General features: G+C 37.2%; 1 protein-coding gene across 5 annotated transcripts; it reads right to left on the bottom strand.

Annotated features, from left to right (window-relative positions):
• Positions 1-26,690, bottom strand: LOC106071837 (23 kDa integral membrane protein-like). Of its 5 annotated transcripts, none has more exons than XM_056009852.1 (9): positions 26,560-26,690; positions 26,052-26,186; positions 21,552-21,773; positions 21,154-21,228; positions 20,165-20,266; positions 18,934-19,152; positions 17,746-17,829; positions 16,699-16,767; positions 1-2,055 (listed from the first exon to the last, which is right to left on the bottom strand). In XM_056009852.1, exons 2-8 carry the CDS (start codon positions 26,109-26,111, stop codon positions 16,705-16,707), a joined length of 825 nt encoding a protein of 274 aa, XP_055865827.1. In that variant the 5' UTR covers positions 26,112-26,186; positions 26,560-26,690; the 3' UTR covers positions 1-2,055; positions 16,699-16,704. The 5 variants fall into 5 exon arrangements, with proteins under 5 accessions (XP_055865827.1, XP_055865830.1, XP_055865831.1 ...); XM_056009855.1 differs by having other exon boundaries at positions 26,550-26,619; XM_056009856.1 differs by having other exon boundaries at positions 26,467-26,562.
• Positions 26,691-27,024: the final 334 nt, after the last annotated feature.

Genomic DNA, 27,024 nt, shown 5'->3' with positions numbered 1-27,024 from the left:
TTCTGCTTTAAATAATTGGCTTTTTTTTTTCTTTTATAAGTGTAAACAATAGAACAATAATGGCTTTCTTGGGAAGTGGAATGTTCAAATTGAATAAATTGTCAGACCAACAAGATATGTCTCTCATTCAACAGAAAGTTAAAAACAATTTTAATTTGGCTTACTGTGCGACAAAAAAAAAAGTGTCCAATTCAAGAAAATATTGCCAAGCGGGATATTTTGAAGCCAAAATTATACTGTTGCAAAAGGCTTAGTAAAACACAAACATTAATATATATAAAAAATCAATACATCTATTTGTACACTGCATTCCTCCGCCGTTAAGTTCAAACAACAGGTCGAAGAAAAAAATTTAAAAGCCAAAATGCAGTTTTCTTGATTTTTCTGAGACTTAACACTGAACAGTGCTGTATATATCGAGAAGCTGAGGCCCAGTGAGGGGGGGGGGGGGCAAGTGTGGCACGATGCCACTGGCGCTAACCTCAGTGGGGCGTCACGCATAGAGAGGCGCCTAATTATGTTCATGGTAAATGTGGGAGGAGGGCGCCAATAAAGTACCTTGCCTCTGGCGCACGTTTTTCTCACACCGCCTCTGGGAGAAGGTTGATTTTATTATGCACTTAGTTTAGAACCATGCCATCAAAAAGTTACGCTTGAAAAACAAAAAAAGTTGTAACAATGACCACACATATATTGTTCATGTATAACATATTTAAAGCTCAGTTGTTATTATACCCTTTGGTTTTCTTATAACATTCATATAAAAAAATATAACAAGAAAAAGAATAACAAATGTATAACAGTTGAAACATCACAGCATCATAGGAAACGCCAAGTGTTCAATACAACACAAATACAAATAGTCTCCAATATAACGAGTTTGGAAATATTAAAAGTAAAATAATAATACAAATTGAATAACCCAAATTACTGTTCTCCTATCCTGTCTACTTATGAGAGAGATTTATCAAAAAAAAAAGTCGGTCTATATCAAGGCAATATTTGCATCATTTAGCTTTCTATTGTTTTATATAAAAATGTGAAATTGGAGAACTATTACTCAACAGATCGGATTTGTTTTTGCACTGTTGATGGACCATTCAATATTAGATTTTATCTTGGTGTGGTAACCTTAAATTGTAGCTATATAACAGGTCAATATAAATGATAAAGATGAATTCCTATTTGTCGCAAGATTAATTCTTAAACAAGAGAGCATGGAATAGATTAGAACAATTCTGTAAGAGTAAAAAAAAAAGTATATATATAAAAAAAAAATAAAAAGAAATATATCATTAAAGCTATTCAATAATAACACATTCCGCACACAAACAACCAGGCTTGCTATAATATATTTATAAACTATTTACATTTAAAATAAGCACCATTTTGTCATTCAGTCATTGCATTCAAGGAATATAAATGGCGTAAGGCAACCAAATAAAACATTATTATGCTGTTCTTCTTTTTTTTTAAGATATAATAATTGTATTAAATACCGGTACATGAAGAATAAGGTACCATTCTAAAAAAAAAAAAAAAAAAAAAAATTGGAACAAAATCTATTGCTTTTAAACAAGTGTTTTAAAATAAATATAAAAATAATTAAGTTGGCACTGATCCAGTTCTGTAGTTTTTAACTTTTAATGGACCGTAAAATTATATATACATATTTAACACTTCAAATTGTAGAATCGATCAACTAAACTAGTTACTGTAATGTTAATATCTCAATGACTATTAGGGACTATACTTCACCAGTATAATTATATCGGATTACCCAGTGTGACATGGTGTATAAATGCACTTGCATAAAGAAACTAAAGAAACGATTTTCTATAAAAAAAAACAACCTTAAAAATGTGATTTTCCTAGGCGAATATCTTATGTGTCCCATTTCATATCTGTCTTATTATGATGTTGGAATGAAATGTATAAGAGCTTGTCCATGAAAATATGTCTGCTATTTCGGAGGCTATTTTGCTTTTGATTCGACGGACGTTAGTATTAATCGTGTCTGGAACATAGATAAAAGGCCATGGCGATGACAAGTATCTGTGAAAGAGAAAAAAAACAACATGTAATCTAAGTATTTAAACCCAACAATCTTAAGTCAGATCTAAACATAAAAACTCATAAACATCACCCAATCAAGGATTACCCACAATAAGTATGAAAATGGTATATTTTTTTGTTTTAAGATGTTTAACTCTTTCTCTCCGTAATTATTTACCACATTCTGGTGGAATCAACGTTGGTATCGTCGGTTAGGAGACAAAGAGTTAAATAGCGGACAATTAATGTCCAACGTGTATTTAAACACACAAAAAATGTGCACAGGGTATGGGAACATTTGACAATAAATGTAACAATGTTTCACAAAGGCAGCAAACAGTGAATGTCAGAAACAACAAGGGTCTATGGTGTGGTCTATGGTGTGGTCTATGGTGTGGTCTATGGTGTGGTCTATGGTGTGGTCTATGGTGTGGTCTATGGTGTGGTCTATGGTGTGGTCTATGGTGTGGTCTATGGTGTGGTCTATGGTGTGGTCTATGGTGTGGTCTATGGTGTGGTCTATGGTGTGGTCTATGGTGTGGTCTATGGTGTGGTCTATGGTGTGGTCTATGGTGTGGTCTATGGTGTGGTCTATGGCAAGGCGTTGTAGAGTTGTAGGTAAAGGTATGATATATAATATATTGCGGATGATATAGGGTATGGTATAAGATATATGGGGTATGATATAGGGTATGACTTATGATAATTTGTATCGCTTTGCTACTTTCACACAATGCTGAAATAAATGGGTCTAGCATTTTATACTGCCACCTGCTACAGTGTAGGGCAGGGTAATATTATTATTATTATATTATTGTGGGAAGCGTGGCCGAGAGGCCAAGTGCGCTTGAACTTGGCTTGGCTCGGCTATCTAGAACTCGGGCAGAGTTGTGTTTACGGAGCGCCAAAAGGCAGCTCGGAAAACCAACAGCTAGATACCCCCTCCCCCCTACTGGTCCAGAAATGAGATTGGACCAAAAGCACTCTGAGCATGCTATAAGCATGAAAGTAGCGCTATGTAAAAGCTATAATAATAATAATTATTATTATTATTATGTTATGTTTATTAATCTACAACTAGCTAGTGAAATCTGCCCAAGTGGAGTGTCACCAGAGAATGCTGACCACGCTCTTCAACGATGCATATTTACCAAGAGTCATGTATTGGTCTGGCTAAGGTTGTGATGGATGTTGCGCAATATAAAATTATGTTAGCCACTAGCCAATGGTGTCGTCCCTCCATCATGTCTCCGACAACCACAAAATTCCAATTAAACCTGTTTTACGCTATATTTATTTTTATTTCATTTCGAATTATAATAATGATTAAGATAATTAACCATATTCATGGCCGGGACACAGTGATAAATAGTGCGTCTACTCTTTTCTTTAAAATTTACCACTTCCTGACATACTATCCTTTTGGTGTGACACGCTTCCCAGATAAATGTCACCAGCACACCTCCCCCCCCCTCCCCCAGCCACTCTGCTTGCCAAACCGCGCCTCGATCTCAATCCTTTCATGGGTTTTATAAAACAAATTCATCGACTTCAATTACATCTTATTTGTTTGTGCTCGATATATCATGGAGGCGAGGAACATTCCGAGCCCAAATTTCTGTCTATGTGAATACTAACCAACAGTCTACATTCTTTCATAGCTTTGTTGTTTGAAACTGCGTGAATAGACTTGAAGATATAAGTCTTATTTAGTCATATAGATAAGGGAGGTTTTTTTTCTTCTACTAAAGCAACGCCCGTCAGAAGTAGATGATAAATGGACTAAAAACGAGTTTTATATCTACGTGACCCAACCCAAGATTTCTACTTATCAAACTTATCTTTAGTAAGTAAAACAAAATCAATGTGTAATGTGTGCAATACATAAAGCAGCGGTTCTCAACCTTTAAAGCTCGTCGACCCCTTTTTACAAACCCCACTCTGCACACATATACAGCAATAGAAGAAAAGACACTAACAATCCATAGTTTCGATAATCTCAGGCGATCCCTGGCAAGTCGTTAATCGACCCCCAAGGGGGTCTCGACCCACAGGTTGGGAACCCCTGACATATAGGAGTGTCACGTAGCTAGAAACTTTGAGATACAAGCGTAATAGAACAAGACAAAACACTAGAAAACGCATGTTTTTTTTATATATTAACTCTTTCACTCCTAACTGACGATACCAGCGTTGATTCAACCAGAATGTGGTAAATAATTATGGAGAGAGAGAGTTAAAAAAAGGCAATAGCTCCTTTACACAACTTTTAGTGTAACTTTGTTTTCTTTTAATAACTAATGAATGTTGGATCATTTCTCTTTTTAAATTGAACATTTTGAACCCCGCCCTACTCTCTATTCGCCCCATCCCCTTAAGAATACTGGTTGAAAGAATGTATAGATTTACAAGGCTTTATAATATGTCAATGATAGGCCTTAAAATCTAGACATAGAAGACTGTGTTCCTGAATATTAATTTATTAACTCTTGAATGAATGCGGAGATACCCGAAGACCTAAGTCAGTTCAATGATAAATATTTTTTAGTCCTCTAGCCAAATTAAAATCTATTTCTTGTTATACTTTAAAAAAATAAAGCTGTCAAAACGAGGTAGTGATTTTCTTTCCAACCTTACACATCAACTGCCAAATTTCGAGGAAAATCGTTTTCGAGAGAGATCCGTGTCCAGGTTTTTCCCATAAAGTTCCGGCACCATCTAGATGACAGAACGACAGTCTAGTACCCATACCACACGACCACCTACAGCCACCCTTACGTATGCAAAGAGTCACTTTCACATCTAATGTCTGGTAGAAATTTTTCTTAGATGAGTATTCGTTATTAATTATTTTGGTTGAAATCGAGTAAGGGAAATAACTTTTACATTATTGGTGGGTGCAATTTTAATAACGGAGTTCTTCCCCTTAAGATATATATTTGTTTGTTGTTCTTCTTAAAATCAGTATTTTGTATTAGGTTGCTCGTGTACTTTTGACAACAAAATTTTCAAAAACAAAATTATTTACTGCCTAAGCGCGTTGGGGAATTGGAAGCGAAAGTCACCAATGGCTGTGATTAACGAGGATTTTATCTAGCTAGCATAACCACTATCACTCTCAAGTTTATATATTTTATAAAATAGAAGTAGCACTTAAGGGACCTCTTCAAATCCCGAGTCATCATAGTAATGACCTTAAAAGGATTTTTTTTAAATGTAGCCACAATCTAGTCTAATGTAATGAACTTTTTTCGACCTTTCAAAATTTTAATGTATTCAACCCGAGAAGAAAGTGTTTGATCTAAAGTCAATAACTCTAAAGTTTGAGGGAAATCAAAAGGGTCTAATCTATAAAAATCCTTTTTTAAGCTAAGCCTCAAACATGTGATACGCCCCTGACTCACAGATACCAGAAACAAAAAAAATCGATGCGCAGGCTGAACACCATTAGATTAATTGTCCATGTCCCGAGACCAACAGGCACAACACTGAAACCGGTGCATGCCGGTAGCCTCCAGTTCCGGCTAGGACGGACCAATCAGCTTCAGGGATTCTCATCACATAACAATTTGTATGCTAATCGTATTTCTGATCTGTGCTCGTCAGCATTGAAAAGACCTGGTCTTGGCTTTAATACAGAATTCATGGCATCTGTTGGGGCCACTTCTGTCTTTTTCTTTTTATTTCTTTTAGTTTTCGACCAGCCGTGTGAAAGTGGGACAACCGCTGAGACTGTTGCTATGGAAACTAGGTTTAAAAATAATCTCAGCGTTGAGTTGTTATGGGTTTAAGTAGTTTTACCTTCGAACAGGAGCGCCACCTGGTGGAACCAGTAGCAGTGACACGTGCTTTTGTTTTTTTTTTAAGTGAGATTAACAAACACGCCCAGAGAAAGAAAGATAAGGTAGAAGAGCTTGGGATAGAAAGAGAGGGAGAGAGAGAAAGAGAGAGAGAGAGGAAATAGTGAGTAGAGAGATAGGGAGAAAGAGGAGAGGGAAGAGAGAGGAGAGACAAGGGAGGAGGTGATCGGTACATTTTTTTGTGTGCATTCTCCTTAGAATTTCAATTGTTTCGAGTGAGATTGACTTAGTTGATATGAAAGCTTTACAGTACACATAGTTGCAAGGAATAACCAATCTTATTGCTTGTGTGCTAAAGGTCTATCAACATCGAGCCTATTAACAATAAACTTATCAACATTGAGCCTATTAACAATAAACTTATCAACATTGAGCCTATCACCAATGAGCCTAAAACATTGAGCCTATCAACAGTGAACCCACAACATAACAACAATGAAACATAAACCGCTTCTTATCTTATCTTACAAGCTGCGACATTTTGGAAAAACCGTGCGTTCTGTGTTTGCGTTTTTACACTATCAAGTGTGTCTGTATTTGTGTTTGCTATATGAAGTGTGTGTGTATGCTTTGCGCGTGTTTTTGATAACTGTGTGTGCGTGTGTGTATGTCTCTGGGAAGGAAGTAGGCAAATTAAAACAAAAGGTTATACTCTTTAAAGAATAAAAAAAAAAGGGGGGGGGGAGGGGAGGCAAGGCTTGTTTAACAATACCTGTTTACAGTCTGATTAACTGATAGTCTGCCCCTTTGTCTAAAACGCCCTTAAAACAAACTCAGATAAGCAGGGAGGGGGGGGGGGAGAGAACACTGAGATACAGAGACCAAGGGGGAACTATTCTTCCTTAGACATTCTGTCTGCTCCATGCATATTTTATTCTTAGTCTACTATTTTCTCTCTTTTTTTTTATTATTATTGCAAAACAACAAAGGCGCATTAAGGCGAGTGTGGAGAGCATGCAAGAACAATATGTAATAACTGTGACCTACATAATTAGTCACACATTACGTGATACACAGTGTCGCTGAGAGGAGGGGGGGGGGGGGGAAGGGAGCGTATAAAACGTAAAAATGATTGTATCAGTGTTTTAACTTTTTAAACTAGACTTTTAAAATACAATATAGTTTACCCATCCTCCTATCGTTTAAAGTATAATGAAGTAGTCTTGGGACTGTTTACCGCGACTGCGATGATTGCTAAGGTCTATAGATGGACACAGCAGCCAAACATGTTACCGAAACAGGGAGAGTCTTTTGTTCCATTATTCCTTTATTAAGGACACGTATTCTCGGATCCACACTTACCAAACGTTGCCGACTAAGAAAACAAAAATAAGGATAGTGTAGTAACTTTTTCAGGGGCGGCCTCACATCACGTTATAAACTGAAGGACTTTTATGTTTGTATGCAGTGCTCTATATCAACATGAACTACTTATGATTTATTCTTTACAAAAATGTTAACATACAAGTTTATACAATATGCATACTCGGATGTCTACTTCAAAGACATAAAATAAATCACCATAAAATTGTATTAAATAATTTATTTTAATATAATCAGGAATTTAAAAAAATAGGCACACTATACCGTACTTAAAAAAAACACTTTGGGAATTTAAAATATCTGGGGAGGGATTGTTATCTGTTGCCCAGATGAATTATACCAATAAAAAATTGTCTTGTAATATTTTTTAAAGAAATGTCTGGTAAACATTCTTATACTCTGTTGTTTGGTCTCCACCAAAGTGGTAAACCTGTTTGGAGAAACGGTTTTTTTTTTTTAATATTCAAGGGGCGTAACCTGACTGAATACAATATAAGGGAGGTAAATACTTTGACGCAATTAAGGAGAAGACAATCTAGAACTCTAGCGCTTACTACGGTGTCCTAGACATAAAGATCTCTTCAGACAAACAATCATACCGGAAGTGTACACTAGAGTGTCACAGCGAACAAGCTTATGCCCAAAAAGTGTTATCTTATAAAACACAGACGTTACTTCAAAGAAGATGATTACGTCCTACGCGTCATGCATCTAGTCATACATGTTAACCAATTACTTAAATTCTGCAAAGTCACTGGTTGTCCTGTCTGGCTTAGACAACCCATTCCATATTATAATACCACCAGGTAAGAAGGGGCATTTGCGTGTATTTATCCTAGCGTACGGAACGAGAAATGTATCTTATCTTGGTCTATTTCTGAGTATTTTATTAGGTTTTTGATAATTATGGTTCAGTGTTTTATGTATAATTGCTACTTTTACTTTAAAATCTTCCATCCTGATAGCTTTCTAATTTTAGCGATTTAACTAAAGGTGTTACTCTAGGCAACTGTGAATAGTATGGAAAGAGCTATCAGAAAAAGGTAGTACCTTGCAATCTAGCAAGCTATGCAAGAACAAGTCGGATTCAGTAGGAAGGAAGAAACGCTTTTAAAATTTCCGGTGGTTTTTTGTATTTTTTTTTAAAGTTGTTATAAATACGCTATCTAGCGCTACTACAAAAAAAATGTTGTTTGAATAGCTTCACTATCGAACTCAAGTATAAAACGGAGAGATTTATGACACACAGAGAATACTTCCTTCACAGGAAGCGGAACCCATTACACTACCAAAATTCGCTGACAGTGGCAAATCTCTTAGAAAGTTGCAGACGTACTTTTAGATGCGATATGATCAAGACTTTAATGATAATTATTCATATCATTGAATGCATTTTAATTGATATAATTAATTAAGTTAGTAAGAGTTTAAAGTGCCTAGTAGATTCAAAGCCTAGGCTTGATCTTGTCTGAAATTTTAAAAAAATGTACTTATGGTGCAACATGTATGATACATTGAACCCAAAGTTAGAGGCGGCACTAGCAGTGGGTGGGACCCTAAGGGAGTGTGTCATGTCAGGTTCATGAACATTTGCAAGATGGGATGTCGGTGACGAAAGATTTCATTTCTCGCGGGACCCTACCGTGTGTGTGTTTGTTTCTATGGTGACGATGAGAAGAGGTTAGCGATTGGTTGTGAATGATGCAACAAAGGTGTCATTGTCGTCATTTGGTCTTAGGGGAGACGACTCTAGAACGTGAGACTGAAAGCTTGTGTTATTCTAGTGAGTTAAGATTTTGTTAAAAGATATTACTAAAGTCTACTACATTTATTACATTTATCACAAGTTGATTCTGTCTACATTATAAATGACGTTCTATTTAGTTTTATTCACAAGGAAGTTATTGAAGTTATTTGACGTTTATAAGTTAAGATATATTACTCCTACAACGGTTTAGTTGTCTACCAGCTGTTTGGTGCAGCAAGTCAGCGACCGGTAACTACACCCACTAAGGCGCCGAAGGTTGGAGCGGTTGCCCCACTAGCCACCCCCTAAGCCCGCCTCTGAATCAGTCCAGAAGCAATGGACCTCATTCACCAATCGTAAACAAACAACATTTAGTCACGTGATAATATTGATAAAGCAACGAAAACAAAACTGTCACGTGATAGCCACCGAGTATTAAAAATTAGATCATAATTTGTATAGAAGAGATAGAGAATCACGTAGCTAAATGTTTGTTTCCGATTGGTGAATGAGGTCCATTAGAAAAAGAGAGAGAGAAAGAGAGAGAGAGCAAGAGAGAGAGAGAGAGAGTGTGTGTGTGTGTGTGTGAGATAGAGAGAGGGAGAGATGACTGAGAAAGAATATGGAAAGTAAAGAATGATGGACAGTAGAGAAATTGTAGTGGTAATATCTTTATATATACAGAGAGAGAGAGAGAGAGAGAGAGAGAGAGAGAGAGAGAGAGAGAAGAAATATTGGGACAGAGCAAATAAAGAGATATCGAATTTTAATATGGCGAATCAATTCTACAATCACGTCTAATTCAAAGTTACTATGGGATCAAATGAGCAGCCTAATCCTTCATTATACTTCCTTCCCTTAGAAAATGCACACCTATATAAACAAGAGCTTAACAAATAAATCGCCATTTCGCAATGTCTTCCCAACTACGTCTGAGCCCTGTCATTCAATCTCCATACACACACACAAAGACACACAAAAGAATGACGCCAATTTACTAGGCCATAGTAGAGCGGGTCAGAGTTAAAATATGGGTTTTGACCCACTCCAGGTCCAGGTAGAACTGGCTTTTGTTTTGTGGTGTGAGGAAATAAAAGGTAAGTGGCCCATCAGTCAAATGACTCCTTTAGTGCGTTTCATTGTGGGCTTTACCACTGTGAACACAGCAACAGTCACTCTTCAAGGGAAGAAACTCCAGGTTTCAAACCACAATAACAAAAAAAGTACGTCATTAGCACTGCCATGTACAGAAGACTGTTAGCAATGAAAGACGACCATTCGTTTACTATTCTGTTTCTGTGTCTTGTGTATACTCATGGTGTCTATAAGGCCAGTGGCGTAGCTAGGGTGGGGGAGGAGGGGGAGAATTGGAACCCCCCCCCTTCTCGGGCCCCAACTTGATGGGGGCTCCAAATGAGTGTTTTTTTACATTAAAAATTAAATATCACGCAAAATGCTGGGGCCCCCGAAGAGGTCAAGTCCCCCCCTCCCCCACGGGCCTCCAAATGAAGGAAAATTCCTATTTATGCCCATGTTTAAGGGTTTGGGAGAGGATTTTGTTTCTAGACAATACATTTCCAAATAGTCCTTTGGTTACGGCCACTTAAACTTAACATTTCTCAGGCGTCCTTCAGCCGTAGAACGACTATGGTTCATCTCGAACACATTTTCTTATGGCTGTGGAGCCCTATTTTGGAGAGACACTCCCGTCCACAAATATCGCAGGTCACGGTGGTTTTCGCTTTGGTGGTAGAGGAGCTGGCAATTTTTCGTATGGCACGCTTTACTTCCAGAGCTGAGGCCCATGTTTTTTTCACTGTCCATAGCTTTCTTGGTCACCGTCTCTCTCCACATAGTGCGGTCTAGGGCTATGTCTTCCCAATGGTCAGTATTAATAAAAATGAAAAACTAACAATGAAAACGAAATGCCCATGGCTATTCAGTACTGAAATTTAGCGCATGATTTGCTATGTGAACCCTATCAATGTTTCAATTTAAGATCTTGATCTCTATATCAGCCATGTTTGTGAAAGAGCAGGCCAGTTCGAAATAGATAAGATAAGATAAGATATGGTGGGTGAACAAAGGGTAATTACGTGGAAATACATTGTTAAAATTATATTTTGAAAGACTCTCAAGAGAGCATGGATAAGAGAAGATAAAATGTGGGCTAAAGTTATTCAACTCCTACTATTGGCTTACACTCTCTTCTGGTGTATCTCTGGCAGGGGAAGGGGGAGAAAAAAGTTTGATCATAATGTGAAATCTGGAAATTCCAGAAACTGGCTGCTACGCTGTTCAAGCGTCGCTCTAATACCGCAATTTGTGTGGGTTCGATCCGAAGGAATTTGAACATATGTAGGAATTGATTATTTATTATTATTATTTTTACACGCGGAATAAGCTGTAACTCCATATGGTGAAACAGTATAAAGTAACTTCCGATTCTGTTTGTTTTTTTATGGTTGCTGTGACAACGCATTGTAAACAAAGTCACGTGTTATCTGAGATTTAGACAGAGAAATGGTCGAATATTTATTGATTACAGAAACATGGTAAAGTTCAGAGAGATGAATGAAGCCCCCCCCCCCTCCCAGCACCCTGTTCAACCAAACACCAGAAGATAAATCACTCCTTTCCTGTCTTTCAGCCTGGATTTGTTTCTCTTTAATTGAAAGCACAGGAACTATCAGGTGAGGACGCCGTGTTGTTAGGTTCAACATGACGCCATTGCCATGGCAACTATCAAGCGCTATCACGATTTTTTTTTTTTTTGGTGAGCCTTATAATTGACATATTTATTATTGGCCACTGGTCAAGTCGCGTTTGATTTAATTGGTGAGTGCAACTAATCAGAGGCGTCGCTAGCTTTAGTGTCCCTTGGTGCGGTCCGCCCCTGATTAGTCCCTGGAAAGTGCCATTAAAGTGTGAAGTGTGACGGGAGTAAAATGTATTCACATTGAGTGAGTGTCCCAACCTCACACGTTTGCTGCATTCATCATCAACCTCCTTCAATCGTCAGACATCTTATCTCATAGAAGACGAGATTAAAACCTGGACATTCTGTGTCAAAACATTGTTGCCGACATAGCAGTCCCCCCCTCCCCCTCTCAATAAAGTTTGTACATTAGGGCTACACATAATTAAAAAAAAGATGGTGTGATACAGGGCGTCATTGATGGTGGTCATTGTGCTATCAATATGTCACCCTCGTTAACCGTGTGCCATATAAACAGAGGGGACTTATTTGGTCTGGAACATAGACTGCTACACAGAGAAACCTTAATGTCAAACTACCTTTGTTTATTGTAAATGTTATTGATTGGTCGGTACTTGTAAAGCCAGTAGTTATAAAGTATTTGTTCTTAAAGAGTGAACTTCCTCCCCCCCCCCTCCCTTTTCGTCCAATCTTTCTTTCGTTTCAAGATTTATTTTAGTATAATACTTGTAGACCTGTTTTAAACCACCTAACGTTTGATTTTAAATTCCCTAGGAGGAAGACAAATAAACACCATACTCACTCCCCTCTGATAAGGAGGGATTCGTTAATTATGATGTAGTAATAATGACGACTCTGAATGAAAGCCTCCATTGCATTGCGTCCAAGCCCAACCACGAGAAAAAGTTTGGGAGTCAGCAGGCGGTAACCCTTAGGCGTCTTGTAGTATACACACACACACACACAGAAGCTACGTTCCGGAAGATCTGGCGGAACGTCTATCTGCCAATTCCTTGGGTCCAATAGATTCGTGGAGCGAAGTGAACTATTGTGTGGGCGACAATATTCTATGTGCGAATACTGCCCGAGCTCTCCTCTCCTGCTTAACGTGAAGAGCCTGGTCGCTCTACGAATTGTGGCTGCAACTGGACTCCTAAGTGTACTTTGAGTTAACCTCATTAGAATACAATGAGGCACTCTATCGCCTTAAAAAAATATTTATTACAGATTAGAACATAACTTATGGACGCTTATAATCAAAGTATTATTTCGAATGACTACTTATGCTATACCTAGCCCCCCCCCCCCCACTTCCCCCAGCCACCTGTCATGCTTAAATCACTAGTACGACAATGCGACACTTCAGTTTAGACCAGTGTTTCCCAAACTATTGACCTACGTATACCCCTTTATAATTTTTTGTAATGCTGAGACCCCCCTCACCCCCTCCCAACATACTTTAAGAACATAATAACTAAGTATTTAAAAGTGATCATAGTTAATGAGATGCAACGGTACCCCCTCCAAAATCTTCCCGTATCCCCCTGGGGGTACGTGTACCACGCTTTGGGAAACACTGGTTTAGACCAACAGCTGGCTCACAGCCAAGTCCAGGTCTCACCACTACAGCGGCCACTGATAAATTGTAATCTAGCTTCCGGGATCAAGGCTGCTATATTTGAGGGCGTCTATCACGACATCGATCTGGCTAGGAAATGACAATACCTCGCGATGTACCACAAAGCTGGCCTATTCCTACATCTAGTTTACAAACTTCAGACTTAACATAGCTCGTATGTAATCAATCTAACTTACAAACAAAAGACTATTAGGTATTGTAATAACGGAAAGTATTATTTTCAAAAAGAGTTTACAACTGGCTTTTATAACCCATGCAGAAGCGTCACTAAGGATGGTGTCTCTCGGTGAGGTCCGCACATCGCCGCTGAAGTCAGACATACTATCAAAAAATAAACTTTGTATCTTTACTTGAATTGGTAAGGAGTTAGATTCAGTGAGTTAGATAAAGTGAGTTAGATTCAGTGAGTTAGATTAAGTGAGTTAGATTCATAGAGTTTGATTCGAAGAATTAAATTTAGGGAAGTAGATTCATAGAGTTAGATTCTTGGAATTATATTCGGGGAGTTAGATTCAGTGAGTTAGATTCAGGTAGTTAGATTCAGTGAGTTAGATTAAGTGAATTAGATTCAGTGAGTTAAGCTCTGGGAGTTAGATTCATAGAGTTATATTCTTGGAATTAGATTCAGTGAGTTACATCCAGAGACGTCGCTTAGAGAATAACCAGTTGTATCGAGCCTCCTCCACACCATTTCTCTTTCCAAACTTGACAACCCAATAAAATTTATATATAAAAAAACATGTATAAATAGCTCTTTATCTAAAATCATTGATTGGAGCATATTTCTAAAATGTGCATTAATTGTGGGTTTTGTGTGTGTGTGTGTCTGAATGGCATATATTATTTTAGTTTTACCATTTGTTAAGTGTCATTAGGTGCGGTCAGCAAACCTCCTAGCGACGCCACTGGATAAATTTAAAACATTCCCCCTTTCAGTTTTTTTTTCCAACCGTATTAAAGAAATTTCTATATAAGAAAATAAGTATTATGATAAAAACTCAGGTACAGCTTGCATGGGCGAAGCCATGAATTTTTATTTGGGAGGGCGGAGGGTTGAACCTGTAATTCTCCCCCCCCCCCCCGCTACGCCCTTGTGAGGTTGTTCTAAACATTATTTCTCACAAAAATTAACAATGTAAAAACATTATTGTTAAAACCGCTTGAAAATTTGCTCATTAAAAAAAGAATGGACAAGAAATCAATATGGCTTCTGCATCTGTTTACCCTCGTTTCCTAGCAACCAGATAAGATAGATCGCCATACACAGGTACACAGGGGAAGAGCACAGGACACCCACAGATCATCTATCGTTCAAATGTCAATAATTCAAGATATACTATTTCTAATGAAGAATATAACTGTAACAAAGAGACTACTATCATATTTGTTCTCGTTTCATAAATATTGATCTTGGTAGTGCCAGGTAATGTTTCTAGGCCCATGATTGATAACAATAATACATACGCAAGCAAAATATAACAATTACTTTAAAAACAACAACAAAAAAAAACCTATATAAAGAGCAGAAGTTTTCATATACAGCGACACGTATCAATACTGTAAGATTTGCTTTCCCTTTTTTTTTTTCCATATAGTACGGAATTAATTTACTTCCACAATGTAATTAGATGATCGGTTAATGTTATATTCATGTTTAGTCAGAAACAAAGAATAATTGTATAAAGTTTCAATTCGATCCGAGAATCGTAGGTGTTCGAAATTTGTGCCAGAATGTGAGAGTGAGTTGATACAAGCTTTGTAAATCTTTGTAGATCTTCAATAATAAATAATAATAATAATAATAATAATAATAATAATGTCGAAAATGTGGAAATGTGGGCGAGTCGATTGAACACATTATGGCAGGATGTCCAGCCCTATCAGAATCAGCCTACCTAGGTCGCCATAACCAAGTTGCAAAGTTAATACACCAACACCTGGCTTTGACGTACAAATTGATCGATAAGGACACTCCCCCTTATTATAAATACTCTCCGCAAGAGGTTCTCGAGTCTACTGATCATCTGCTGTACTGGGATAGGCCTATTCTGACCGACAAAACGGTAGATTTCAATCGCCCGGATCTGCTGTTCATCGATAAAAAAGAAAAAACCGCTACCATTATCGATATCGCCGTACCACTGTCTCATAATTTAAGAAAAACTGAGATAGAAAAACAAAGAAAATATGGGAACCTAGGCTTGGAGATTAAGCGTCTATGGAAATTGTCCAAAATAACAATATACCCCATTGTTATATCAACCGAGGGGATAATAACAACTGACCTCACAGACACCTTCAAGGCCCTTAACATTCCTAGGAAAATCTTCGTTGCCTGTCAGAGGGCGGTACTGCTGCAGACCTGCCACATCACCAGAAAATTCCTCAGTGGAAACTGTTAAAGGGACTACGATGAATTTTGTTTCTCTTTAGCGAAACTCGACCCTGGCAGCGCCAGAGAATGACTACTCGTTCATTTCTAACATAATAATAATAATAATAAAGAGTACTGTGTGGAGACTTAAGAGGACACAGTGTATTTTAATTTCTTGTAACGAATCTCAATCTTGGAATTAGCATAAAATGACAAGTACTAAAATAGATTATTTATAATAAATGTATACAAGTACTGAAATATATTTAATGTAAAGATTTCTTAAGTTGCTAATTTTCTAGAGCTAAGTTGTTATAGTGGCTAAAAATCTCAAACTCAAATTTCAGTATTCTATGATTAATGATTGTAGAACATATTTCTGTGTCTTATCTAGAGCAAGATTGAATTAGGATTTATGTCAAACATAGGAAATGTTCCGTTAACATTTTTTAAAATTTTGCCCCGAAACTGAAAATAGAAGTGTGATAATGGGTTTACCCGTTTAGACAACATATTGATATCATAGATAAAATACTGTGGAAACGGGTTTACCCGATTCGTTAAAAAGTTGTGTTCTTTTATAGAGATAACTTTAGGTATTTTTAATTTTTTTTATCCCATTAGGTTGTTGGAGGGACATACAACATACACTACGGTTTCCTCCATGATCTAAGCAATATTTATCATGATTGGTCATACGGTTTTGATTTCTATGCGGGACATACATAAATACATACTTTTCTACATATAATCTAGTCTATATGTTAGATTATATTTCTCTACATTGGACAAAACAGCTAGGCTTAGTATTATCTCAGTTTAAAGAAATTAGATAAACTCAATACTTACTTCTGACGTACAAACTAAAGGGAACTAGCTTCTACAGAACACTTAAAAAGAGTACATTTTTTCAGGCCACTCAGGTTAATTCAAGATACATTGAGGATAGGGATTTTTTGGGATTGAGGATAATTTTTTTACCTGATATTAAACAAGATGGTCCTTGTCTGAACGACAGCATAAGCAGAAGGCCAGAAGAATGACCAATATCTATTGGATCAGAGAAGACATTGGTTTTGTCACGTGACCTAACAGTCCAATCATATACTGTCATAGCTAGGTTTAACTCATGGCTTCTTCCCCATTATAAATCCCTATCTTTTTTAGAATACTTACGGTACATGTGTCAACATAAATAAAAATTTGTGTACAAGTCTTTTTTTTTGTCAGGTAAAGCGATCTTAGTCGAGTAAGAAAATTGTTTGTGTGACGCTTTAATGCTTGCGTTATGGTCAACTTGGTCTTCGTCATAAAGAAATACTGTAATATGAGCTTCTTCCTACTTCCTCGTTCTCATTATTATGTTGGAGCGTTCAAATGACTAGACCAACATATGAGACGAACTGCGCAAATCAGGCAGCTCTCCATATAGTTTTCTTTCTACTGGGGTGTTTTTGGGCCGTGTCTTGTATGTGCCTCTTGGTAAAGAGAACAGTTTTGAAAGACATGGTCAGCATTCTCTGGTGACACTCAACATGGGAAGATTTCAGTGGTTCCAATAGTTGAGCTTCCGGTACATATGTTGTCTCATTTTAAAATGAGCAAATATCAGGAAGAAAAAGAAATGAAGATAGGAGCTGAATGGAATCACTTGACCCATCAAATAAAAATAAGCCTTGAATGATGTTGTTGTTTTTTTTTTTTTCAAAATTGTATACAGTGGATTTAGATCTAAATCAATTTATTAAAGTGTGTGTGGTATGTATATAAGATGAAGAAATGCAAGCCTAGAAATACTTTGCCAGAATTACAGCGAATAGCTTTATGTCATTTTGAAACATATTTTTTTTTCTAATTTTGATTTTTTTTGTTCTCGGAAAGCTCAAAGCAGTTTACAGTGTAGATAGCAATAGTCCTATGTATATATATTGTGAACAATAAGTCAGTTTAGAGTTTCAAGAGAACGTAACTGTTCAAGGGAGTACTGATTTTAAAAAATTTGCAACTCAGAGACAAAAGAGTTCTTACCTCAATGAAAAAGATGGCAATGCCGACACCAATGAAAGCCCACTTGTGGTCCAGAACTGAGTTGATGATACTCTTCACACAGCCCTGGGGAATATTGGGTGAGATAAGTGAAACATTCACTACACAATTCAACATGTACTTGTACTTGTCTACGTGAAGATGAAGACTTTTTTTTTTTGTAGATTGTCATAGATGGCGACAAAGCTATAAATAACCAGCTTTCTGGTGTATCCGGTTAAAATAAAGTAGGATGTGTTCATAAGCTATGTATTATACAAACATAATTTCTGTGTACTTCTTAGCCTCCCCCCCCCCCAAAAAAAAAAAAAAAAAAAAAAATCTAATTTCTTCTATATTGCGCTTGTAGCTCAAAGTGCTTTGAGATATTTAGTTGGGAATATGTGACACTTAGAAACGTCTATCTTGAAATAATTTATTTTAGATATTGATCTAAAAATTCGCTTCCAATCTTCATCTTCTCAATATCTTTCGTTACTTTATATATTTACTTTATATTTTTGAATCACCCCGCCGCCTCGATTCTGTAGATTCCTTTGGTTTTGTGTCTGTATTTTATTGCTGAAATATAAGCCGGATATAACAAATTTAAAGTAGACCAAGAGGAGTCTACTGTGCTAAACATTATCGTCAAGACAGCCCATAGTTTACAGTAAGTAGTTTTTTTTGTTTTTTTTTTAACATTACCGTAACTGTTTCTAATGAAAGAAGTTAATTATACTTTGCTCATTTAGTCTTTGAATTAGCTTATCTTTAAAAAAAAACGTTTCCTCAAAAAAAAAAAGAAGATGATTACGTCAGGGCCGGCCTTATGCAACCTAGGCAGCCGCTTACGGCTTCCAGCTAGCGGGGGCCACATACAGAACTAAAAAACAAATTAAAGAACATTTGTGAAACTTGGATCTGATCTCAAACACTTTTGAGCACTCCATGTTTACTTATCTAACGCTGTCTCTACTTAGAAAATGGCGATACATGAATTTCAGCTATGTATCCATTTAGATATAGACGGACAGGTTTTTAATATTTTAAATGGCGTAATTTTTTTTCCTTTTCGCAGTCTTTTTCTTTTTTTCCTTTTGGGGGTCACCAAAGTCACTTCGCTTAGGATATCCTGATTATCCAAGACCTGTCCTGTTAGAAAGTTCATCAATAAGTACAATCATTTACCTTGTCATATGCCTCACTGTTTGGTGCAGTCAAACAGTTTTTGTTGGTATCGAAGTCAGATGAAGATAAGGATTTCTTTGCTTCGAAGTTGAACTTTGAGCAGCAGGTGATTGGAACATAGTAGATGGAGCCTTTATACTGTGCTGGTCTTTCATTAGCATAGAATGTTGAGGTGTAGTTACGGAAATCGACGTTCCCTTTCACGCCACAGCATTTAAACTGTTTTAAAAAAATATTTAATAAGTTACATGTTTGACTTTATCGAACTGCTCTCTGTGTATTTAACAAAAAAAAAGGGAAAATATGGATTCTAATACAATCTTATAGTTAACACTATCAGCCCTCCATAATATGATGTATAGATTTACAACCTAGTTGGTCTACATATAATTCGTCGCCGATAGAGTTCGTTTACTAACTAATGTTCACCTTCATATAGCCACACATGATGAAGCTGAAGAAATTGTGGTGTTATCTCTAATATAAATCAGAAAGTAAGGTGTATGTATGTATATATGTTCGTCTGTCCCGAATAGAAATCAAAACCGTTTGACCAATCTTTATAAAACGTGGCATAAATGTTCCTTAGATCACGACGGAGACCGTAGTGGATTTTTTTCCCTACCACTACCAGAGGGCCCTAAAAATAGACAAAAAGTACCTTACTGTATCTCTATTAAATAGCGCAACTTTTTAACCATTCGGGTAAATCCGTTTTCATGGAAATGTATATTGGATATGAATATGTCGGCTGAGCGGGTAAACCCATTTTCACACTCTACTTTTCTTTTCGTGGCAAAATTTTAAAAAATGTGAATGGAAGACATAGATCTAAACTCAAACCAGTAGATCAGTAATATCCAAACTTAGGCTTGCAGGCTGCTGGTCTTATTTGGCTATTTTTTTTTTAATAAATTTGAAATAATTCTCTATAAGTTTTATTATGCTAGCAAAAATAGATTGACTGAAATAAGTAAATCTTTTTGGAAAATTGTTGATTACACTAAGAAACAACATTGCATAATTTGATATGACTAAAAAAAAAGGTTCAAAACAAATTTAAAATTTTTCCAAAAAGTGTTATTAGACATGACAGGAGGTTTATTAAATGGTTAGAGTTAGCATCGAAAGACATATGTAGGCCTACATAATGTAACATTTTGCTTGCCACCCTAATTCTGTAAGGAATAAAAATAAAAGATTAAAAAAAAACACCAAAAAGTGGCATTACCTCTTTAAAGACAATGCTCCATGCCCTTGAAATATCGTCAGTGCTGTTTTCTTTATAATTGACGAGTGTCTTTAATAAGGCTTCATCAGTTTTGTTTTCAACCTAACAAACAACAAAAAAAAAACAACAACAACAGACTTAGTTTACAATTGGAGATGTTTTTATTTAAAACCCGTGATTCAAATATATCAAAACAAACTGAATTGCATTTTTCTTATGATTTTTATACTGTCTGAACGGAATAAACTCTCAAGGACTTATTGTTTTCTCACAAAAATCATTAGCATAAATACAAATACTTTAAAACTTATTTACATTAAAGTTATGTTCATGTAAGTTATGGTTATATCATTAATTATTATACAAGAGATCAAATGATGATTTCGTTTTATCTAGATGCCATTTAATCATTTTCGATACAACGAGAGCTTAAATATAAAGAAAAAAGTTTTTGTAAAATTAGTTTTTAAAATAAATGTATTTTCAATCAATTGCACAAGGTAACCAACTAGTTACGTCAGCTCCGACTATGGCTAAATATGCAGGTCGCAACTGGGGCTACGTAGCCACTTGAAATGCTGCACTCCTCATTAATCTTCGCACTCGAAGACAAGCTTTAATATTAGTTCTATCGTTAATGTTTGTTACGTAAGCTAATTAATAAAGGGATCCGACGGGTGCCGCCTCTGAGTTTGTGTGATAACACACTCTCTTTATAATCTTGTTTTTTTGCTTTGCAGACGATCAGGTGCGGATAATACTAGAACCAGCATTGAGAAGAATCTAAGTATGATTGGTGGGGATCTTGGAGACCTATTATCAACTTCTATTCAATAAAACAGTCCTTTATTATACTGAAAATACTAAGTAACCCATCCAGTAAAGACTATTCAACTAATTGAAATGAAAATAACTTGAAAGTTAGGTAATTCGACAGATAGTAAGAATATAATTTAGTCATACAAACTAGAAGCTGTAAGTTTACTCACATCTGACGACTTGACGCCGACCACAATGACGACCGCAATCTCTGCAAGGAGTATGATGATGACTACTATACCATACTGAAATGAAGAAATTATGATGAAAAAAATATTAGTTAAGCAAGAAGCGACGCATAGGATTACATGACGCTGTGATTTGGAAGCATACATATATACACATTTGGCCACATCCAGCAGAGAAATAAAATGTTAATTACAATAAAGCTATGTCGGAGTGCACGTTAGATTATTTAGATGACTATATTTTTCTTGTAACCTATATTAGATTTACGTTTAAAATATTAGATACTCTTGAATGAGTGACTGTAATAGAGGTATTACAATTGGTTAAAGCCCAAAGGATCGGATTTCTTGTTACCGCTATTCGACGGAACCACTCTTACCAGGACCAGGAGGCACTTGACTTTGCAGCAGGCTCCGATGCAGCCGGTGATGGCGATGACCACAATGATAGAGCCGAAAATGATGGCACCAAGAGCAAGAGCTTCACCAGCGTTTTTGATCTCTGAGTTCTCGTCTGCAATCTTTAGGAAATCGCTGACCGTACTCCAGGCTCCTCCGACCTTGAAAACGATTCCTGCCACCAAGGCCGCGAGACCAAAAAGCTGAAGAATATAAGAAAAGATACGTAAGAAACAATCCCTTACAAATAAAAAAAATACATTTAATAATAACAATAATAAGAGAATGTAAACTCGTTCGTTTCTAGCTTAATAACAAAAGTAATAATAATTATAATAATGCTCTAAACTGCCCACAGGTTGTGACGATGGTGGTCAGTGTTGAGGTTATAACGAATGGTTTCGTTCTATTTATCCTTCGAAGCAATATAAGGCTCCAGTGGAGCGCTCTGAAAATGCTTCCATTTAATAATATAAATTTGAAAAGAAAATGTTGAATTTAAAATAAAAACTAAATTAGTTTCTTTGTAAACTGGAGTCAAGCTCCTCTCTTTGGCCCGTTCATGTGGCAGACGGTGCAGAGCTCATTTGTTTCTATGCTCAATCGTTAACGAGGTGATTGTAGGGCCACCACAACGACCGACCACCTTTAGTTTTTTTTTCAAATAATTCCCGGTAGACTTTGGAGGACTCTACAAGTCGCGATTTGAACCCAGTTAGGAAGCCAAGTGCTTTATCACTAGGCCACCACGCCCCCCCCTTTTCCTCTTTACACCTTGTACTTAAGCTTAATAATTTTTTTTAAGGCTCGATAACCATCGGTAACGTAATGAAAACTATAATTGATTTTCCTACCATGCTTTATTGAAGCCCTTTGTGAGCCGTGTGATTGTCAAAAGTGCTGAACCGAAGGCTGTTCGAGCCCTTGTCGTGTAAGCCTGCTTGAACAAACCGGTCTGTCTGCAAGAGACAGTCAATGGCTATGTAAAGCATTGCTAGTTCCGATATATCTGGCATCCGGGCGCATAGACTAGAATGCATGGCCGAAGGCCGAGTACACCGGGATCCTCCTATGTTTTACCAAGTTCACCGTGCAGGACTCGCCATTAGAGTAACGGTCCTTTTAGGAACGGCGCATGGATTAACGACAGGGACGTGGAAGCTCTCTTTCAACTCCGCACCGTGCAATGAGAAAGCTCTCGCATTCCCTTGGACACTCCCACAGGAGTTTTGTTTTGCTATTCATTTAGCCTAATCACTTCCTTAAGTAATCGTTTCCACACGAGTGCCACGTTGAGGCAAAATAGCATACCCGAGCCTTTGTGAGCCTCAATGTATACACGTAACACGTAGACTGTAATGTAATTTTTTTAAAAAGTAATTTCATGAAGAGCTACGCTCTTCAATAGTGATGATAAATCTACATTATCATAAGATAGTTTATTAAATCAATGCAAAAGGTAAAACATCTGCCAGAAAGCCAAGGAAACGGGCAAGTACAGGTATTCTTCTTCTTCTTCTAGCCAGCTTTAGTGCTGCTGAGCTGTCAGCTCTTTTGCAGACTGTGCCAAGGAAAAAAAGTGTGCAGTTTTCTTCAGTTGTTCAGCACTTCCGTACAGGGTGTTGGTTATGTTGGGCTGGAGTGGAAGTAGGGTCTGCCTAAGGTGGATTAGGGAGGGGCATTCAAAGAGGATATGGTTTACGGTTTCAAAGGGGTGGGCACAATGTCTGCAAAGGGGGAGTTGTGCAAGTCCGGGTATAAAAATCTCTATAAAATGTCAAGACGAACATCTTTTTCTTTTTTTTTTACTCCAAACGGAAGTCAACTAGAGCTCTTTTCACGTAAAGCTAATAAAAACAGAACTTTAAGTTCAATTTCTGTCAAATGCTGTAATGAAGAGACGATGGTCATGAGAATTGAATGGGTGAAATTAAGGATCTTACGCCAAAGCTCTGTGATAGTATAAATATTTTTAAGCCCACTGCCTGAAAATAGTCAGGCACCAATATTATAATGTTTTGGCCATCATTTATCGGTTTTAGTATCAATTTCAAGTTTTAAATAGTATATTTTTTAACTTTTCTCAATGGTTAATTAATCAGATTTACAAGCGATATACATAGAAACAGATTTTCTCGTGATATGCATAGAAAAAGATTTTCTCGAAACAGATTGTCACGTAATATACATAGAAACATATTTTCTCGTGATATGCATAGAAACAGATTGTCACGTAATATGCATAGAAACAGAATTTCTCGTGATATGCATAGAAACAGATTGTCACGTAATATGCATAGAAACAGAATTTCTCGTGATATGTATAGAAACAGATTGTCACGTAATATACATAGAAACAGATTGTCACGTAATATACATAGAAACAGATTGTCACGTAATATACATAGAAACAGATTGTCACGTAATATACATAGAAACAGAACTGTGTGTTGTGTAGTTGAGAGATTTGTGGCTTTGGTATGTGTGGATTTGTGGCTTTGTGATGTGTGGCTGTTAGATTAATGGCTGTGGGATGTGTGGATGTGAAGTGCTTGGATGTGAGATGTGTGCATTTGGGTGTGTGGATGTGGGATGTATTGATGTGAGATTTTGGCTGTGAGATGAGAGGATGTGAGATCTTTGGCTGTAAGATGAGAGGATGTGAGATCTTTGGCTTTGAGATGAGAGGATGTGAGATCTTTGGCTGTAAGATGAGAGGATGTGAGATCTTTGGCTGTGAGATGAGAGGATGTGAGATCTTTGGCTGTGAGATGAGAGGATGTGAGATCTTTGGCTGTGAGATGAGAGGATGTGAGATCTTTGGCTGTAAGATGAGAGGATGTGAGATCTTTGGCTGTGAGATGAGAGGATGTGAGATCTTTGGCTGTGAGATGAGAGGATGTGAGATCTTTGGCTGTGAGATGAGAGGATGTGAGATCTTTGGCTGTAAGATGAGAGGATGTGAGATCTTTGGCTGTGAGATGAGAGGATGTGAGATCTTTGGCTGTGAGATGAGAGGATGTGAGATCTTTGGCTGTGAGATGAGAGGATGTGAGATCTTTGGCTGTGAGATGAGAGGATGTGAGATCTTTGGCTGTGAGATGAGAGGATGTGAGATCTTTGGCTGTGAGATGAGAGGATGTGAGATCTTTGGCTGTGAGATGAGAGGATGTGAGATCTTTGGCTGTGAGATGAGAGGATGTGAGATCTTTGGCTGTGAGATGAGAGGATGTGAGATCTTTGGCTGTCAGTTTTGTTGTTGAGCAGAATACCTTAAAAATATCTTAAAAATAACATGGAAAGAAAAAGTGTGCAGTACTGAGATCCTCGCGAGAACGGGCCTTCCCAGCATCTTTACGGTCCTCAGGAAACGCCGCCTGCGCTGGCTCGGACATGTTCTCCGGATGGAGGACTATCGCATCCCGAAAATCATTCTGTACAGGCAACTTTCGTCTGGCTCAAGGAAAACTGGTCACCCCCCCACTTCCGTTACGTTGATGTGATAAAAAGAGATTTAAAATCAGTGAACATTGATACTGACTAAAGGGAACACATAGCTCTAGACCGCACTAGTTGGAGACAGACGTTGACCAAGAAAGCTATAGACAGCGAGAAAACATGGGCCTCGATTCTTGAAGAAAAGCGTGCCACTCGGAAAATAGCCAGCTCCTCTACCACCAAATCGAAAGCCACCATGACCTGCAATATATGTGGACGGGAGTGTTTTCCTCAAAATAGGGCTCCACAGCCATATGAAAAAGTGTTCGAGATGAACCATAGTCGTTTCACGACTTAAGGAGGCGAATGAGAATACCTTCTCCCAGATACCATCGTTTATATTAACAAAAAAAAAAAATAAAAAAATTGACCAGAGCGCACTAACCATGAAAGACGTAGTATACACAAAAAAAAAACGAAAAGAACAACAACAGCAACAACAACAAAAAAACTCCCTAGGCTAAAGCTCTCTTTTTTAAAATGCGTTTGCTTGTTTACATTTCTTTAAAATAATAGGGCCTATTACCTACTTTCAGACCACGCTGTCTATAAGCTGATGATATAAATGTCATCTATTTCTGTGGCCCACGGTTAATGAGGATGTCATGTGGCCAGCACAGCGAATAACCATCTTTACTTTCCCCATCTATTGTCAGGCACCCAATAGAGCTGGGTGGACTTAGAGGCGCCGTAAAGATTCCGAATCTAAGGAATCCATTCACCAGGTTTCAAACCTCGACCCTCAGTTCATAAAAATGTTATTTTCTATGTCTTAATATGCGTCAAAGTTGCCGTCTCCTAAACACCAAAGTAGCAGCCTCTTAATGAAATGGAAGATAACACCACTTACAAAAAAACGTCTGCCCTGCCCTACTGTCAGGAGTGGCGTATGTCTGCATCTTGAATCAAAAGGACGACTTGCTTAAAATAGCTAAACACATTTGCAAGGGACATACATCGAATAAAAACCGTTCTCCACTTACCAGAAAAATAAGGTTAATGGTCACCACAATAATCTTCGAACATGTTTCACCCGCAGACATTTTAAAATCCTTTTCTCGAATCCTTTGATCGCTCTTAAAAGTGAAAACAAAATTGAAATCAACTATCCTCCGCACCTGTAGACAAGATATAGATCTATTTAAATATATGCAACTATAGTAAGCTGGATTTGTCACAAACTTTGGGGATATTAGGAACTAAAAGCCAAAATAGCAACATAGATTATCATTTTGTAAAATATAGACAAAGATTACTTTAATCTATTTTTCTTATTTTTTATAAATATTTCACAAAAAAAAAAAAAATAGATGTCTAATTCATGTTTAAAAGTATTACAAAAAATAATTTGATATGTTGTACACCACAGACGAAATCGCACAGAAAAATATATCCTACTTTAGGGCTTGAGAACCTAGAACTACTATGAATAGCTTTAAGGATGTAATTATATATCTGTCTACTGCGTTTAAGAGATCTACCGAGCCTTACGTTTAAACAAATCGCCGCTGAGAGAGCAAATAATTCCCCGCTTGTCCTTTAATTTATACCACGCGCTGACGAAGAAAAATAATCTCGCGCCCTGGTCAGATGACTAGTGTGTCATATGTCTAAAAATAGAAAAGACTTGCGCGGTTGTGTGATAAAATAAAAGAAAATGGCCACCACTGATCTGCCCAAAACCTGTGGTAGTTTTGAAATCTTTTGTGAGTGTGTGTTTGAGTGTGTGTGTGTGTGTGTGAAATAATAGAGAAAAGACAACAAAAGGCAGTTATGTTGACACATACACACTTTGGTTTGTGAGACTATTTCACAAGTTACACTATAAATAGGTACCTCGTTGAATCAATATTCAAGCGGGGGAATCAATATTTCTCCATTACATGATAATTTATGCTCACCCTCTCCCTCGAATAACCTCTCTCTCTCTCCCTCTCTCTCTCTTTCTTGTGTGTT

The sequence above is a fragment of the Biomphalaria glabrata genome, chromosome 14, assembly GCF_947242115.1.
Source record: "Biomphalaria glabrata chromosome 14, xgBioGlab47.1, whole genome shotgun sequence".
In the NCBI taxonomy this organism is placed as follows: Eukaryota; Metazoa; Mollusca; class Gastropoda; family Planorbidae; genus Biomphalaria; species Biomphalaria glabrata.
This window is presented reverse-complemented; position numbering and strand designations above follow the sequence as displayed.

What these genes read in the sequence shown, in the direction of transcription:
- LOC106071837 (XM_056009852.1), bottom strand. Translation starts at nt 26,111, where the DNA reads ATGTCTGCGGGTGAAACATGTTCGAAGATTATTGTGGTGACCATTAAC. An exon ending in TCGGCGTCAAGTCGTCAGAT is followed by an intron (nt 20,267 to 21,153) that starts GTGAGTAAACTT and finishes GTTGTTTGTTAG; the next exon opens with GTTGAAAACAAAACTGATGA. An exon ending in ACAGTGAGGCATATGACAAG is followed by an intron (nt 17,830 to 18,933) that starts GTAAATGATTGT and finishes AATATTCCCCAG; the next exon opens with GGCTGTGTGAAGAGTATCAT.